Source organism: Panthera uncia (genome assembly GCF_023721935.1).
Source record: "Panthera uncia isolate 11264 chromosome C1 unlocalized genomic scaffold, Puncia_PCG_1.0 HiC_scaffold_4, whole genome shotgun sequence".
In the NCBI taxonomy this organism is placed as follows: Eukaryota; Metazoa; Chordata; class Mammalia; order Carnivora; family Felidae; genus Panthera; species Panthera uncia.
The window spans coordinates 2251192-2269825 of record NW_026057585.1 but is presented as its reverse complement, the minus strand read 5'-3'; the positions used below and the strand labels follow the sequence as shown (position 1 = coordinate 2269825).

Below are 18634 nucleotides of genomic sequence, written 5' to 3'. Positions count from 1 at the left end.
CCCCCCTATAAACCCCATCCCTGGAGAGCCTGCCTACTTTCAGAGAAGGGCTGCTGTCATGGCAGGTGAGGGGTTACCTAGGAGGGCACTGTCCTTTCTCAGCTCCGGTCAGCTCTCCCATGGACCAGGGAGCGATGTGTCTACTAGCTAACTTTTACCTCGCCCCCGCAATTTGACTCCCTCCTGTAATAAGGAGATGTCAAAGTGAAGCCTGAGGCTCTTCTGCAGCAATGAGCAACTAACACAATACACGGCCTCTGGGTAAGGAGGAAGAATATCCATAGACACTAGAGTGTGCCCTTTGTTATAAATTTCTCTATACCAGATTCTGCCCAGAGGTAATCTCAACAAAGTCTTGACTAACCATAGCCAGGTCTGACCATTCTGCATCCCCCCAACTTTTAGACATTCAGCACTGGAGTCCGTCAGTTTGCCTTTGCTCCTGTGTTCCTGCTCTATGCATAATGATGACAGCCTCCCGAACCTCCTGGATCGAGATCTCTTAAGCTATTCTGTCTCCTCTGGTACCCACCACCACAGAGGTCTATATATACAAGGCTTGGGACAAAGTAATGACCATCTCGAGTTCACCAAAGTATCTAGGAAACTTTTCTTGAAGAATGTGTTTTAGTATCACAAAGTAGAGCTTGGCTGGTGAGGAGCTATGGAAAACAGAGGGCACTAACAGATAGAAAGGCAGGAAAAAGTGTCTTTTGGAACTTACCCAGTTATTCCTAACCTTGAATTACAAGCTATCATTCGGAAGGGATTCAGAAGGAGACCACCACTAGGTCTCCTTGGCTTCCCTTCATTGCAAATGAGGGCGCAGAAGTCCTCACCTGTGCATCAGAGGACACTGGGATCCACTTCACATTCATGTAGCCATGCAGCAGGTGCAATTTGACCTCTAGGGACAGGATTACACTGTGAGGAGGAGAAAAAGAATTAAAAACATACTGTGACCTTTAAAAGGCAAAGCAGTATGAGCCAGCTGGGAGATAGGATGGGAGAGGGCTACATGGCTTGGGACTCTGATGAGGTTGGGTTTGAATTCTAGGTCCACCAATTAGTGTTTCTATGGCCCGGAGGCAAGCCACTTCACCCTCCCTAAAACTCAGTTGGGGTTGATAATGGGTGTAGATAACATCTACCCTGTAGGGTTGTTATGAAGATTAAAACAGTATTTGGAAAGGACCCAGGATAATGTCTGGAATACAGGAAATACTAAACAGTAGCCATTATTACTGCTGCTAGTATAAATATTAAGAGGGAGTTTTTGATAGGTAGGTGAGAACATACTTTAAAAGCCATAAACTCTGAATTTTTAAATCAAACCCTCTCAACTGGATCCCCAGGGTCAGGGAACCCAAAGAAGGAAACACTGTGTCAGAGGGAAGGGCAGAACTTTTATATTCATACACTGTTCCCTGGAAGCTGTGGAGGGCTCAGGTAGAAGACTAAACCCACTGGGAGGCTTGGGGGAGGGTGACGGGCAGGGAGAACAAATCTTTCTGGCTATTTAAATTCCAGAAAGGCAACAATCCAGAGCAAACCACTTTGGCCAATTATTTAAAAACCCCTCTCATGGGGCACCTGGCTAGCTCAGTCAGTACAGCCTGCGACTCTTGTAAGTTTGAGCCCTGTGTTAGGTGTAGAGATCACTTAAAGGGTAAAATCTTTAGGGGCGTCTGGGTGGCTGAGTCAGCTGAGTGTCCAACTCTTGATTTCAGCTCAGGTCATGATCTCATGGTTCATGGGTTTGGGCCCCGAGTCAGCCTCTGCACTGGCAGTGAGGAGGCTGCTTGGGTTTCTCTCTCTACCTCTCTCTGCCCCTCTCCCATTCACTCACTCACTCACTCTCATAAATAAATAAATAATCAATCTTCAAAATTTTTTTTTAAAATAGGGGTGCCTGGGTGGCTAAGTCGGTTAAGCGTCTGACTCTTGATTTCAGCTCAGGTCATGATCTCATGGTTCATGAGATCAAGCCCCGCATCCAGCTCTTCGCGGCATAGGGCCCACTTGTAATTCTCTCTCCCTCTCTCTCTTGCCCCTCCCACACTCACGCGCAGGCACGCTCTCTCTCTCTCTCTCTCTCAAAATAAATAACCTAAATTTTTTTTTAAATAAATAAATAAACACCCTCTCACTTGGGCTAGGAAAAAAGTGTGATTTGATTTTTTTTTTTTTTTTAATGTTTATTTTTGAGAGAGAGACAGAGTGCGATCGGGGGAGGAGCAGAGAGAGGGAGACACAGAATCTGGAGCAGGCTCCAGGCTCTGAGCTGTCAGCACAGAGCCCGATGCGGTGCTGGAACTCAAAAACCGCGAGATCATGACCTGAACCGAAGTCAGACGCTTAACCGACTGAGCCCCATGATTTGATAATCTTGATTTTCTGATCACTGTTTGGGAGACTGTGGGGTTTAACAGCAGAACACCCTTCGTAGTATAAGGAAAGACCAAGTTGAGATCCCAGATTCCCATCTCTTTCGTGGGAAGACAAGGCAAGCTGCATGTTGCAAGACTCCTGGTGCCCAATACGTCCCCCACTTTTCCATCTTCCCCAAAACACTGGAGTCAAGATGTAACTGTCTTCCCTGTGGGCTGAGGAGAAACTCCCAGGGAAATGGATGCTTTTTGTGGAAGAGACTGCAGCCACCTAGCAGGTGGGCCTGCCTCACCTGGCCAATCGGACGTTGTCACTGTCATCTCTGCCCCACTCCCAGCCCTTTCCAGGGTCCACAGCAAAGTGCAAGGGCAGCAGCTTATGCTCCGAATCCGTGAGTGGGATCACAGCTGGGGAGGAAGAAACATGTCGTCAAGGAGTCTTCTTGAGGAGAGAGGAAGGCAACTGAACACAAACGAACTTCATTAAAAAGGAGGCTGAATTGTATCACAGGTCTCTAATGAGCTCGCTTCTCAGGTTTCACAAGTGAAATCCCCAGGCATTAAAAATGAACAGACTGGTTTCCCCTTACGAGCCAGCACACAATTTAGGCCACTAATCTCCATGACTCCCCAGCAGTCAGTCAAGGAACACTCACGATGGTCTTGCCAGTTAATGTGGGTTCGAGGAATAAGGCAAATACAGCAAAGCATCACTTGGAAGGTTCTGTGTCCTTAATACATTCGCTCTTTACTCCAGAATGGGGAGCAGTAAATACAGGCAGGTTACTGTGTTCTCCCCAAAGCTGTTCTTAAAAACAGTATTTATTTTTAATTTAAAAACCCCGGTTTATCTTTAGCTTAGTAAAACCGTATCAATGTGCGTGGTCTGGGTTTGCATGTCACTTAATTCTTTCCTGCTACATTCTCTCCCATTTCAGTTTCTCCAAGTGAGAAGAAAGCACCAAAAGACACCACAGACACCAACACTGCATTCAGCACCTTGTTCCTTGGCGGTCTCCTTCTGCTCCATGGACACAAGTGCAGAAAAGTGGGCCTGATCATAGGCGAGCACCAGAGGGGAGCGGTGACACTGGCTGGCTGGGACCTCCAAAGGCAGATAGATTCCCCCAAAGGGAATAGGGGCAAATGCTGCAGCAAACCACAAAGATTGTTATTCAGGATGTGTTCCTGCCTACAGGGTAATCCCCACACCCACTCTACCAAGTGAGTTCCTCCCCTTTCATTAATTCTAACCCCCTGTTCATCATTCTTTCCTAAGAAGCCTCATCAATTAATCCCAACCACTTTGCTCTTAATCTCTTGAGAGTTTTGCACTGTTCTCATGTATACCTTGCTTCTCCCCAGGGGTCTACGTAGCCCCTTCCTTCCCTCCTTCCAGTGCTCAGCCAAGGCTCTGCAAACAGAAGGTGCTCAGGGCATGAGGACTGACTCACCTTCCCCACCAGAGTCCCTCAGCATGGTGTCGGCCACAACAACTATGGGCCTCCTAAGTACATGCGCAAGGACAAAGACGTGGAATTCTTCTAGGCTCTCATACACGGGCTCCTCTGAGCTCTCCACCCTAGAGTTACAGGAGAGGAGATTGTGGAAGGGAAGGGGAAGAAAACACAACAAGACGCCCTTGAAGATCAGTTGTGCAAAGACAAAAAAGAGGAATGTCCTTTCCTGGTTTTCTCATCTTAAGGCTGCCACGGACATACCTGATTATGTTATGCTACCATGGCTATTTCTAATCCCATTTCACAGATGGGGAAATCCAAGAAAAGAGATCTGAAGGCCCTAAAGTTAAAGTTGTATTAGGAATCTGGAGGTAATCCCTCTGCTAAAACCAATCTTGTTCAACAGCCTTCCCCAATTCGCTTTACGCTATAGCTCAGTACACAGCTGTGTAGTTCCGCTTTACCCACTACAACCACCCACATACCATATGCATCATGTCCTACACAAACAAAAGAAACAAAAATTCCTCTTCCAAGGTCCATTCCGTGAAGAACAGTATCTCACCTCACCATCTACCTAGTAGCCTAATCAGAAATCTGGGAAATATTTACCCTTTAATCTTCAGTTAATCACCTGGCTTGACCAATTCCATCTCTTCCGTGTCTCTTGTATCTACCTCCTCTGGCCTGTCTGCAGTCCACTGCTTAGTCACACCCATGGCCCTCTCTCCTGGATTCCCACAACTGTACCCAGTCTCACTGCCCTCCACTTCTCCACCCACTCTGCTGGCAGTATGTTCAAATACATGACTTTGGCTCCCGTCACTCGCATGCGCACAATACAGTGGCTTCCTGCCCCCTGAAGCAATGTTATTCAACACTGGGTGCTTGGGACAGATGCAGATTTCTGGGCCTGAGCTCAGTCCAACTCAACTGGACTTCCTTAGAGTGAAGGTCCCCAAATCTGCATTTAAAAAAATTTTTTAACGTTTATTTATTATTGAGAGACAGAGAGAGACACAGCATGAGCAGGGGAGGGGCAGAGGGAGGGGAAGACACAGAATCTGAAGCAGGTTCCAGGCTCTGAGCTGTCAGCACAGAGCCCGATGCAGGGCTCGAACCCACAAACCGTGAGATCATGACCTGAGCCAAAGTTGGATGCTTAACCGACTGAGTCACCCACCCAGGCGCCCCTCCCAAATCTACATTTTAACAAGTCTCCCAGATTATTCTTTTTTTTTTTTTTTTTTTTAATTTTTTTTTTTTATTTATTTTTGGGACAGAGAGAGACAGAGCATGAACGGGGGAGGGGCAGAGAGAGAGGGAGACACAGAATCAGAAACAGGCTCCAGGCTCCGAGCCATCAGCCCAGAGCCTGACGCGGGGCTCGAACTCACGGACCGCGAGATCGTGACCTGGCTGAAGTCGGACGCTTAACCGACTGCGCCACCCAGGCGCCCCTCCCAGATTATTCTTATGCACAATAAAGTTTGGCTAGGTTATCATTTTTAACTTTGTGTTTCAGAAAATTTCAAAATTTTAAACATTCACAACTAGAAAGAATATTACACCTAGACTTTCATGTGTCCATCACCCAGCTTCAACAATTATAAAACACATGGTCAAGGTTGTGTTCACCTAGACCTTGATCTATTTCCCTGTTAACTCCCACCCACACCCCCACCCCACCAGATTATTTTGAATCAAATCCTAGACATATCATTTCATCCATAAAATTTCCAGTTTCTATCTCTAAAAAATAAAAGACATTTAAAAACAACCACACAACCATAAATATCACATTTCAAAATTTTAACAATAATCAAACATGTAGACATTGTTTACATTCCCCCAACTGTCATAAATGTCCATAGGTTCCCACTAGTTGATTTGTCTAAGTGTCTTTAAACTTAGGTTCCCTTTCCCTTTCCATTTTCCTTGCAATGTATTTATTGAGGAAAGAGAGTTGTCTGTCCTGAAGTTTCTCAACATCTGGATAGGATATGGTTTTAATTCCTTAACATGGCACAACAGAAACCTCAGCATAGCACACGAAACTGTGGTTACCCAGCCTAGTCTATCACTCTATACTACATACTCTGTATTCTGGCAACGCCAAACTGCTTGTAGTTCCTAGAACATACCATGCTGTTACACCCTTCTTTGCCCTTGCGATGCCCCCTCTCTTTCCTTCTAACAATCCTCTTGGCCTCAAGTTCTTTGGACACTGAGGACTCAGTAAAGATTATTTTCTACTCCCCCACTTAGCCATACTTACCCACCACAGTTGGCTCCGTTGGTACCTAGATGCATGCGGGGTTCACTCGAGGCAAGCTTGATCAGCTCATTCCATTCCTTCTGCCACTCATCCTCTGTGTAAACCAGCCCTGACTGTGTGAAAGACAGGCAGGAGAGATGAAGCAATTAGAGGCTAGGTTCTCAAGGCAGTAGCTGTTCAACTCAGTCACACTGTCCCACTGCCTACTCTCTTGGCCTTGGCTTATAATGTGTACTACAAAGTCACAACTCTTCTCCCTTTCCTAGTCAAGATCCACAGAAGTTTCTGCTCTCTCTCACACTTCTTCTTCCACTCTTTTCTAGCCCATTGCGGTCTAGCTTCTGTTTCTTTCCTCAGCCTACGCGCCTTACCCCATTTACATGACTTCACCTAACCGACTCTGGCAAAGGATAATGACCTTCTAATTCCCAAATTCAGTGGATTCTTTGGTTCTCATCTTTCTCAGCCTTCACACAGATTTCAACTCCTTGTTAAACTTCCTTTTCCTTTAGCTTCCACAATACTACTTTCTCCTGTCTCTCTCAACTCTGTCCACCCTAGCAATATTGGTGTTGTGTCAACAATATCAGCAGCCTTGCTCCCTTCTGGGTGATTTCTTCTACTGCCATAATCTCATCTACTGCCATCTATATGCTCAGGACTCTAAAATGTCCCCTCCAGTCCAGACTTCGTCTTAATTTCTATATTCATATCCAGCTGCCTACTGAAGATGGCTACCTGCCCATGACTATCTCAAACTCTATGGAGTCAAAACTGAACTCCTACCTCTTCCAACACCCCACTCTTCCTCCTGTATCTCTGCCTTAGTGAAGAGCACAGAGTAACAGCCAAACACCCAAGCTAGAAACCAGGGAGGGTACCAAAGACTCCCCTCCTTGTACCCATTCCACACCTGGATTCCTTAGTCAACAATGATAAAGCATGAACTACTGTGATGGACCCTTAAATGGTATCACTACTCCAGTCTGCATTCTTCTCATCCACCTCCTACAATGCTAACAGAAAGATTTTTCCAAAATTAAAATCTGATGTTTGCGTCCTGTCACAAATTCTTTTCAGAACCATCGTTACCTACTAGATATAGCTCAAACTCCATAAGCATAGCATACAAAGTCCACTTCCTGGCCCCTACCCACCTCTCGAAGGCATCATTTAATTATCTGTAATTCCTTGAATGCACTGTGTTACTTTGTGCTTGAGCCTTCGTCTAGCTTGTTCCTTGTCTGGAGCAGCCTACTCCCTGCCACCTGGTGAACAGTTTCTCCACTGTCAGGACAGAATTCAAGTATTTTCTTCTCTATAGCCTTTCCTAAATCTTCCGGGTAGATCCACTCCTGCCTTTGTGGTCTCCCTCCTCAACTGCTATATAGACTTCATCACAGAAACCATAACCTGTTACCTTGGTGCAATTATGTATTTACATGTCGGTCTCCTACTACTACTCTTACGGGCCAGGAGCACATTTTAGGCAACATACTAGTGCCTATGATGTGATCAGTAATCAAGAAATGCATGCTGAATGAAACTATAATTTTTAGCAAAGGAATGGGAGAAGTGATACAAATAATTTAAAAATATCATTTGGCTTTAGAATATACATGATAATTTGGGAGATGAGTCTGTGTTGTTAATTGTATTTGGCTTACGCTAATATTTACATGAGTTTATACTGCTTAAACACACATTGACAGAGTAGAAAGAGTCACACTGGAAACGTGAAGGGCATGAGGAACAAATTTTAGAATTAAAGAGCTGTTATAAGCACATTTAATCTTAATAACAAAAAAGTGACAAAGCTATTTTCTGTTTGTAAAATTCTGTAACAAAGTTTTCTATTAAAAATAAAAAGAACAATGCACAGGCAATACATACTGGGTGCTCTGGTCCCTCTCCGTCTTCCTCTCACCTATTTCAGCTTCCTGTTTTTATACACACAGCCACTAGATGGTGTACCCTTCTAGCCTGAGAATGTACTTATTGGTTTTTTTTGATTTTTTTCTTTTTTTAAGTCTATTTATTTAAACAATCTCTACACTTGACGTGGGGCTAAACTCACAGCCCCGAGATCAAGAGCCACATGTTCTACTGACTGAGCCAGTCAGGCACCCCATCCTCACTGAATTGGTTGACACCAATTTCAACACAAAACAAGAAGCCCTGAGAAATCAAAACCAATTTAGTTTGTGTGGTATTTGGTCCTGATTACCCCCCAGTCCCTCACACCTCCCTCCATTCCCACATCCAAGGTGCTGTATAATACTTTAAATGGTCTCAACTAAAACACTTTTCTAGGCCACATTTTCAGTATCGAACTTTTACTTAATAGCTAAATGCTCTAGTCTGGCCTTCTCTGGACTCTGGAGTAGGCAAATGTAAGGTTCGGGTATGGAGTGAAGTCAGTGGTGAAGAAGGCCGGTTCTCGAGGCCGGTTCTGGCTCAGGCCAAAGGAGCTCTCCACGAGGTCCGTGTCAGCTAACCAGGGAGCGTGGGATTCGGTGGTAGTGAAGAGGGCCGTCCACTTGGCCTCACCCCTGTGCGTCTATTTCCCCTCAGGAATTCTCTGGGGAAGACTGGGTGATCAAAGACAGCACTCTGATCTTAATACTATCCTAATTTTAACGACGGTTCTTTGTTTTTAAGAAAGAAACATGACACATTCTACCTACATATTTTAATCTTCAGGACATAAAATTCTAATAACTAAAAAAAAAAAACAAAACAGAACCTCTTAGTTCTATACAATGGCCAGTTATTACACAGCAATAAAAGGTGACAAGAAAGAAGATGGAAAGAAAAAGGAAAGTTTCTGAAAAGACAATCCCATATTTAGGCCAGAGCACCCAGCCATAAAAATGGCCAAAAAAAAAAAAAAAAAAAAAAAAAAAAAGACACACAAAGAGCATGAGATAAACACAGAAGACAGAGAAAACCAGAGGAAAAGGAAAGAGGGAGACCTGTTATCTTTATGGAAATGTACAGAATCATTATTATATTAAAGTGAGGGGTCGGCAAACTCTTTCATTGTTCTGTCATAACTGCCAGTCAATCTTTTAGGCTTTCCGAGCCATATGCAACTACTCTATTCTGCTGCTGTTCTAGTCTACATGAGGAAAGCACTTAACATAAACAAACACACATAAATGAATGGGCAGGGCTGTGTTCCAATAAATTTTTCTTCTTCTTTTTTTTTGTCTTATAAAACCGTGGGTGGGATTTGTCCCACAGGCCATAGTTTGCCCAACCCCTGTTATGGGGATGGAAAGTACACAGAAAATACAAACAGTCCATTGTTACTTTCTTATACAAAAGCAGTCTCAACATCTGCTGAACCCCTGAAAAGTACAATTAAAACTCAATTTGGGGCGCCTGGGTGGCGCAGTCGGTTAAGCGTCCGACTTCAGCCAGGTCACGATCTCGCGGTCCGGGAGTTCGAGCCCCGCGTCAGGCTCTGGGCTGATGGCTCGGAGCCTGGAGCCTGTTTCCGATTCTGTGTCTCCCTCTCTCTCTGCCCCTCCCCCGTTCATGCTCTGTCTCTCTCTGTCCCAAAAAATAAATAAAAAATGTTGAAAAAAAAAAAAAAATTTTAAAAACTCAATTTAACAGGCATGTTTTTAAGATTTTCAAACAGAGTACATGAAAAGCAAATAGTACATACAGCCAACAACATTTTTAAGCATTTACATTTTTATAAGGATTGAAAACACAGAAGTCCTTAAAAATTGGTCTAGCCTTATTAGAGGCCAAAAAACCCAAAACAATACAAAAATCCTGTGGACTTGTCATTATCTTATTTTGCAAAAGACTGCTACTGAAGGCTTCCTGAGCACCTACCCGATGAGAAGCACAACATTAGCTACCTCCTCTATAGGTCTCGGCTTCCCCACACTAGTTCTCGTGACTGTATCAGGCAGGCATCGGCCCTATGGCATCGTCTGCATTTTCTACAATTTCCAGGATTACAAGAGGAGCGCCAACTGATTAAACCCCAGCAGACACTGCCTACTGGGAAGCACAGAGCATTTTGTGTAGCTAACTCTGGGGAGTAAGGTGCTCCCACCCAAACTCCTTCACCTCCTTATTCTGCTGTGTTTGCTGCCACCTCCAGCGCCGTTTTAATGCTTCCTTCTCAGCTCCTTTCTCCATCAGTGCATACAAAGCTTTACGCAACATCAAGTCCCGATCATGGAAACCCCACATGCCTGTGGCAAGGAAACATATCAGTAGGACACTTTACCATGACTTCACACCACTTATTAATTATGATGCACATACCCTACCATGAAGGAAATCAGGCTGAAGGCCAGGTTCAAAGAACCCACTGTGACATAGGGGAGAGCGACTTAATCATGAAAGAAAAGATGTTCCCACTCTGGAGGTTCAGGAACTTCGAGAACTTAACAGTGGGGGAATATACCACGTCCTACAAACTCCTGATAGAGAGCCCCTTATTCCCGACATAAGTCCAACAAACTAAAATACAGGGTAGCAGCAGATAAGATGGGTCTGGCACATGGCCATCAGCATCAAAGCTGGAGGGATGGTTGGAAAATGAAGACTTTTTAAAGATCTAAGGCAAAAGACACTGAATTATAAATAAGTTGTACAATTAAAGTAAGCAAATATCCCAGAAACCGATGAAAACACATCTTTTTTATATACCAGAAGAGTAAGCATTAAGTAGAATGATATCCACACATAGCTCTATAGCGCTTGTATGCTTGCTGCTCACTACTTCTGGGGGGCAGCTCTTGGAGCGGGGCCCATGCTAAGTCCTGGCTTCTCCATATGTCCTCTGAACAAGGCTGAAAATCCAGGGCAGAGCTCTCCTCCATCCCGTCCCGCATGCCCATGTGCATGTGCACACACACGAGCGCGTACACGAGCACGTACACACGCACTGTATCATTACTTCTGCCTAAGATCAAGGTTAGCCTGATCAAGTCCTGCACATGAGATTTAATTCTATTGCTTTTGGAGGGTATGGAACACCATCTTCAAGACTCACCTAGGGAGGCTGCATGGAGAAGGCAGTTTCCATCCCCAGTAGTTGCCAAAGGAAGCAGCCTCTGGCAGGTAGGGTCCACACTCACCCACCAGTTCAAACGCCCTACAGAAAAAGGAGGAAACGGAGAGGAGCAGATTATCCTTCCCACCCCCTTGCCCTCAAACAACTCCCAACTTGCCTCCACCCAAACTTGGGTAGGAAGCCTACCCAGAATAAAATCATCTCTGTTTGTCTTTATACCTTCGTCACTTACACCTAGTCCATCAGAAGCTGGAGAGCATGATTGGTTAGATCAGCAGTTGTTACACGGGGACCACTGATCTCATCAATACCCAAGGGACATTTGGCAGTATCTGGAAATATTTTTGGTTGTCACAATTGGTAGGGGGGATGCTACTGGCATCTAGTGGGTAGATGCCAGGGAGATTGCTAAACGTAATATAATGTACCAGGCAGCTCAAACAACAAAGAATTATCTGGTCCTAAATGTCAACAGTGCTAAGATTGAGTAACTCTGCGTTAGATGAGGAGGCCAAAGTCACAGGTTGAAATCTGTGTTGGCTACTTGGTCTGGCTCTGATTCCTTCACTCTGCTCCGGAGACCAGGGAATATTGTGCCAGTGAATCTCAGCACAAACCCAACATCAGTAAAAGAAAAACCAAAGCATATAGTCCAAGTGTCATGTAAGTATCATCTGCATACGTGACAGTCAGCGTTGTCAGCTTGTATGTGGTATGACTTTAAAAACATGAGCAACAAGCAAAGTACATGAAACACCTAAGAAAATGAGTCTGTCCTGTACAGTTATCCACAATTGCCAACCCATTATTCATATGAGGACAGTATTTTATGAATCATGTTTAAAAGTTTTCCTGAATTACCGAAAAGTCTACAGAAAGAAAAATTGGCCTATAATGTCACTAAGCCAGATAACGTGCTAACTTTTTAAAAAAGTATAAAGGGGCGCCTGGGTGGCGCAGTCGGTTAAGCGTCCGACTTCAGCCAGGTCACGATCTTGCGGTCTGTGAGTTCGAGCCCCGCGTCAGGCTCTGGGCTGATGGCTCGGAGCCTGGAGCCTGTTTCAGATTCTGTGTCTCCCTCTCTCTCTGCCCCTCCCCCGTTCATGCTCTGTCTCTCTCTGTCCCAAAAAAAAAAAAAAAACGTTGAAAAAAAAAATTTAAAAAAAAAAAAAAAAAAAGTATAAATAGATGCACACAGTTACCGAATGAAAAATGAAAGCTTCTTACCCATGCCCCTACTTCCTAGCCCCAGTCTTTCTTCCAAGGGAGTTTTTTAATACCTGACTAGCTTTTCCCAGAATTCCCAGCAGCCCCAACCCATCATATTAACTAATTTTAACAATAATTTAAGACAAACACAATTGTAAAGGCAAATAAATCTTTTGGGAAAGGTTCATGTAAACAAATGGAACTTCTAAATTAATCACCATCATACATCATCTATAGTTTGGGTCTTTCTGGTCACAAGGAGTTCCAGAGCCAACTGTAATTCGTTTGTATTTTTCTCCCCATGTCTGGATTTTTAGGCATTGATGACTGGGCCTTTCATGTGTATATCTGGTTTCCCTTCCATCAAACAGGAAACTTCCAGAGGAAAGTGTCTAATATGTGTCCTGAGAAGAAGCACCTAGCTCGGTGCATGTTTATCTGACTGATTCCTGACTCTGACTGCAGTCAGATCCCACATTTAGACTGGAAGCTATTGGTCAAGGCCAGCCCCTCCACGTGGCTGCCTCCAGGTGGAAAGCAGAGGGAAGGGCCTGGGAAAAGAAGCACTCACTGACCTGCCTGTTCCAAGGCAACCAACATGGACTGTTCAATAAGGTCTCTCTCTATGAAGCTGCGGAAGTCTTCGTTGTACACAGTGAGATCTGGAAGCTGGAAGGCACAGATGGGCATTTCCAGGGGGTGCTCACTGCTCCCCCCACCCCCACCATTGGAGGAGACATGGGATCGGGCCAGGGAAACAATGCTGGAGCTGGCGTGGGAGATGCCCCTAGACAGGCGTTTTTCTGCAATGAGAAATGGAGTTACCTTAGAACATACACAGCCCAGAGAACTTTCCACTCACATGGTGATAGTTACCTCTTGACAAGGGTTACCTCTTCTAGCACACAGGGGCTAGCTCTGAATCTAACTGGCTGCCACATTTCCCAACCCTTTTTCTCAACCCAAATACAAATGGAGAAATATAGAAAGTAGTATTTTTGCAAGCACTTATATTAGCACCAAATATATATTCCGCTTTCTACCCTTTTTAAGAGAATTTGCCTGAACTTCTCCCCATGATTCTATCTTCTTTCAATTCCATTTCCCAACATAATAGGGACTCATTCAGTTGGCAACTTGGTCACTGTTTGGTAGGAAAAAGAGGAAATAAGGGAAGTGGGGCTTTCGTTTGGCTAGACTGAATCAAATAATCACTCTGATAATTCTCACTGTTTGGAGAACATAGGAAAGCATTTCCATTATAGAAAATTAATGATAAATCACCCGGGAACTTTCTTATCTACCATCAATATCATTTACTTACATTATTTACTACAACTTTTCTCGATACTCATATTTATCAGAACTGTAGAGGTACAGTCATTCTCACTTAACATGCTACAGAGAAAGACAATAACATAGACAGTGCCCCCAATCATTTCATTTGTTTCAATTACATGGCACTTACAATTCCCCAGCAGATATTCTGTGATCACAATCTGCTCAGTGTCATGTTACAATTCCTTTGCATGGCTTGAGTTATATCAAGATTATTAAAATCGCTAAAAATTATGTTGGGAAGTAGTTCTTAATGAAATACTTGCCAGAGATGACACACAAAGTCAATCAACAGTTGTCTAAAGTTATTTCATAGTGATGTTCTTTTTTAAACCATTTTTTTCAAGTATTTAAAAAGTACCAAAAAATAAAAATAAAAATAAATAAAATAAAAAAATAAAAAGTACCATAAGCCCGTGGTAAAAAATCAAAATACCATCAATAGGTGCAAAGTATTACAAAGAAATCTCCCTCATATTCAAAATTTCTGATCCCTTCCCCCGAAGCAAACTTTTGGATCCTTTTAGAATTTTTTATGCACACAGAAGCACATACAGCTTTTAAAATTTTAAAAAACACTAACAAGAACACACCATATAACTCTACTACATCTTACCTCTCTCAGTAGATTTTAGAGATGGTTCAAAAACAGCACATCAGGTTCTACTTAATTCTTTCCAATGGCTGCCGAGTACTCCACAACATAGAAGATTTTAATTTATTTAATGGACATTAAAGGCTGTTTTCAAGCTTTAACTTGTCCTTTTTTTTTCAAGCTTTCATTTCCAAGCTTTATGCCACATATGTGTATGTGTCTATTTATGTATGCATGTATATATTTATTTAAAGGACATATATATACGCCCACATGCACATACACATATATGATAAATTTCTAGAAATCAAATTGAGTCAGAGTACACATGCATTTTTAAATTTTGATAGACACTGACAAATATTAACCAAAGAGGTAAATGGCCATAATCCTTTGAATTTTACCTTTATGTACCTTATCACAACAACTAGATTGTTCTCCTTCCTCTAGTTCTCTCCCAGTATCTGCAAAAGGCCTTACTACAGAGTAATATTCAAGATGCAGTGAGACAGTGTGGTACCTTCATACAGGGTAATCCCCATAATGCACCAAGACACACTGAGGCCACCTCAGTTTGGCAGGGGAGGAATAGGGTCATTTCCAAAGGATGACTCCATTCAGCAGTCCCCTCTCTTCCTTTCTACTCCATCTACAGAAACACCCCCTCAGTTACCCCAGTACCTTGAACGATGTCATCCTGCCGCTGTAGGGTGGGCCGGGGAGGGCGGGCAGACTCTCTATCAGAAAACCCTTTTTCAGGGGTCCTGGAGCCACCACTCCCTTCACTAAAGGGTGGCGGCAGGTTCCCAGCACGAACTTGACGTAGCTGTTCAAAATCACTGAGGGCAGCACTCACGTCCCAATTCTTTCCTGGCAGGAGACAAAGCAAAAAGGGAACTGGGTGCTCAGAGTACAGGGAGATCGAGGAAAGACCTAGAACGGTCACTCAAACCACCTTCTCAAAACTAGCAAGCATGTGCTCATGAGCGTGTCCATCATTCTCCCAATCCTTACCCTGCTTTAATTTTCTTCATTAACACTTCACTGTGCGGTATCACAATTTATTTATTTACTTGTTGTCTATTTGCTAAGTCAGCTCTGTGAGCACTGACACTTTGTCTCTGGACTGAAAGGGCCCACGCAGACCTAGTGACCTTGTTTGACAGCTAACACAGAGGAAGCCTAAAGAAAGAATGAGCTAGTTTGCACCAGGGACAAGTACGACGAAAGCCCAGGTCTCTTAGTTCTGAGATCCAGAGAGTTCTTAGCCTAGACATGCTCTAGGACGTCCTAGACCATCTGAAACTGTGTATGAGCATTCTTCTATAGAAGGAGCTGACAGCTGTCATCAGCTTACCAAAAGGAAATGTTAACTGCCCCTAAATTTAAGAATCACTACTCTACTGAAGAAAAGACCCTAAATGGTAGATTTGTCATAATAGATTTTTCTACTGCCTTCTCCAGTTGTATTACTCAATAAATCACATTAAGACATAATCGTTCACACTTTTTTCTCTTCTATTCCATCTGCTACCCACTTAATTCAATTCCTATCACCCAGTGTCCCATCAATCCACTCTAAAGTATCCCATGAGATTAATCTTTTTAAAGCACAGTTCTTTTTTTGTTGTTGAGAGAGAGGGCACAAGTGAGCAAAGGGTGGGTGTGTGTGTGGGGGGGGGAGAGAGAGTGAGAAAGAGAGAGAGAGAGAGAGAATGAACCAGGGCACACCTGAAGTGGGGGCTCGTGGGTTTTTTTTACCCAAAGTGGGCTCATGTTCACCTGAAGCGGGGCTCGAGCTCACCCGATGTGGGGCACGAGCTCATCCAATGTGGGATTTGAACTCATGAACCATGAGATCATGACCTGAGCCAAAGTCAGATGCTTAACGACTGAGCCACCCAGGCGTCCTAAAGCACAATTCTGATCATTTCAGTTCCACAATCAAAATCGTGAATTTCTTGCCACCGCCTACAGAATAAATTCTAGACTCCTGTGTCGGACATTCAAGGCTTTCAATGACCTGGCCTACTTTTTTTTGTTTTTTTTTTTTTTTTTTTACATTTATTTATTTTTGGGAGACAGAGTGAGACAGAGTGTGATCGGGGGAGGGGCAGAGAGAGAAGGAGACAAAGAATCCGAAGCAGGGTCCAGGCTCTGAGCTGTCAGCACAGAGCCCAACGTGGGGCTCGAACCCACAAACCATTGAGATCATGACCTGAGCCAAAGTCGGACGCTCAGCCGACTGAGCCACCCAGGCGCCTCTATGACCTGGCCTACTTTTCCAGGTTTTTCTCTGTGCTTCAATTTCCCTGACTATGAAAATGGAGATGATTCCATGCTGGGCTGTTATGAAGATAAATGAATTAAAAGCCCTGGTACACAGAAAGCTTTATATATGTATTTATTGCTGTTGCTGTGATGTCTTGATATTATAATTCTCCAGTTAAGCTGCATGAATCATTAATGCCTAATGAATTTACTTCTGAACCATTACATTCACTATTTCTTCCAACTCCCTTTGCTCACACTGCATCAGTCATACTGGCCTCTGTGCCGTTTTCCTACAAACAGCTAAGACTGCTCCCACCTTTAGACTTTCCACCAACTATCCCCACTGCCTAGAAGGCTCTTTCCTCAATTTTTTCTACATAGACAACTCCTCATCTCCTTCTGGTATTTGTTCAAATGTCACATTCTTAATTAGGCCTGCCTTGATTACCCAAGTAAAAATCACAACCTATCTCACCATTTCCCTTATCATTTTCCATAGCACTTCACACCTTATAACATACTTTCCAATGACTTGGTTATCATGTTTATTATTTATTGACTGTGTTTCCTGCTATAATATAAGGCCAGTTTTATTTTATTCAAGCACCTAGAACCTGGCACATAGTAGGTATTCAATATATATTTGTTGAAGAATGAGGACTTTTTTCCTGACTCAACAAATGAACGAATGAAGGTTTACCACACAGTTGGAAATACAGAACACCGTACTGAACACTGACTCTGCATTTCCAACACTGTGGTAGACTCCTTAAAATCAGATCCTCCTAACAATCAGCTTGTCCAAAACTGAATGTCCATCCTCCTCCTCCTTTTATTCTTTTTATTTTTTAAGCATTTATTTATTTTTGAGACAGAGCATGAGCAGGGGAGGGGCAGAGAGAGAAGGAGATACAGAATCCTAAGCAAGCTTCAGGCTCTGAGCTGTCAGCCCAGAGCCTGAGGCAGGGCTCGAACTCATCAACCGCGAGATCGTGACCTGAGCCAAAGTGAGATGCTCAACTGACTGAGCCACCAACCGAAGGCGCCCCCCTTCATCATCCTCCTTCCTAAGACTTGCTTCATCTCCTTCTATATTTGATGCCAAATCCGTAATGGCATCGCAAGCCCTCCAGGCCAGAAACTGGCCTCGTCTTCAGCTCCTCACTACTCAAACCTGACTCCTCTTCCCTCACTACCTAGTCAATGTTTGCGCTCATCACACGTCTCTCAAAATCTGTTCTTTCTTGCCCATCTCTATTGTCACTGCCCCATGCACGTCTCATGATGATCCCCTGGTCTTTGGGAGGGGCTCAGCTAGTCTCTCTTCTGCTAATATCTCCCCTCTCAAATCTGTTTACACTACAACCAAAGCTAGCTTTTAAAGAAAAAGCAAGAGAGAAAGACAAAGGCAGGGGGGAAAATGAGGATCAGGCCCTTTGATTTCCCTTCGAAATCCTATCTTAAATCCATCCACTTCTCTCTCTACTGCCACCACAGCACCACTATCATCTCCCACCTCAACTGTGGCAACAGACTTAACTGGGTCGATCACTTCTCTGGCCACCTTCTGATCCATTCTATAGCCTTCACCCAAAGCTCAAATCCAATCATGTCACTCCCCTGACTACAACGCTTCACCAGCTTCCCACTGAACACAGAATGAAATGGAAACTTCTTACCACAGTCTACAAAGGCCCCCGTATTCTGCTTCCTGCCTCTCTACTCATTTCCTACCACTCTTGCTCCACTCCTCCTACCTCGTGCCAAACTCTCTTTCACCTTGGGGTCCTTGCGTAAGCTTCTGTATTGATACTCTCTCGTCCATCCCTTTGTTTTGCTACCCTCACGCGCTCTTCCGGGTTCAGCTCAAATGTCACTTTCTCAGAAAGGCCTTTCTGTATCCTACAACTAAATTAGGTTTCTCTCTTATACTTCCATACTACCCTCTCAACTTTTCCTTCATAACACAGAAGTGTGTGTGCGCGCGTGTGTGCACGCGCGAGTAAGCAAGACTGTGGCGGGGGGGGGGGGGGGGGGGGGGTT

At 43.9% G+C, this 18634-nt stretch overlaps 1 protein-coding gene across 3 annotated transcripts in view; it reads right to left on the bottom strand.

Annotated features, from left to right (window-relative positions):
• The window catches only part of OTUD7B (OTU deubiquitinase 7B), a 53742-nt gene that overhangs the window by 2616 nt on the left and 32492 nt on the right, over window positions 1–18634 (bottom strand). For all 3 annotated transcript variants that reach the window (XM_049616397.1, XM_049616396.1, XM_049616394.1), the window contains exons 3-11: window positions 14999–15187; window positions 12960–13187; window positions 11155–11256; window positions 10221–10348; window positions 6129–6241; window positions 3845–3972; window positions 3390–3539; window positions 2684–2798; window positions 840–924 (exon numbers count right to left, since the gene is read on the bottom strand). In XM_049616397.1, the coding sequence (XP_049472354.1) occupies window positions 840–924; window positions 2684–2798; window positions 3390–3539; window positions 3845–3972; window positions 6129–6241; window positions 10221–10348; window positions 11155–11256; window positions 12960–13187; window positions 14999–15187 (1238 nt within the window). The remainder of the gene's footprint in view (window positions 1–839; window positions 925–2683; window positions 2799–3389; window positions 3540–3844; window positions 3973–6128; window positions 6242–10220; window positions 10349–11154; window positions 11257–12959; window positions 13188–14998; window positions 15188–18634) is intronic.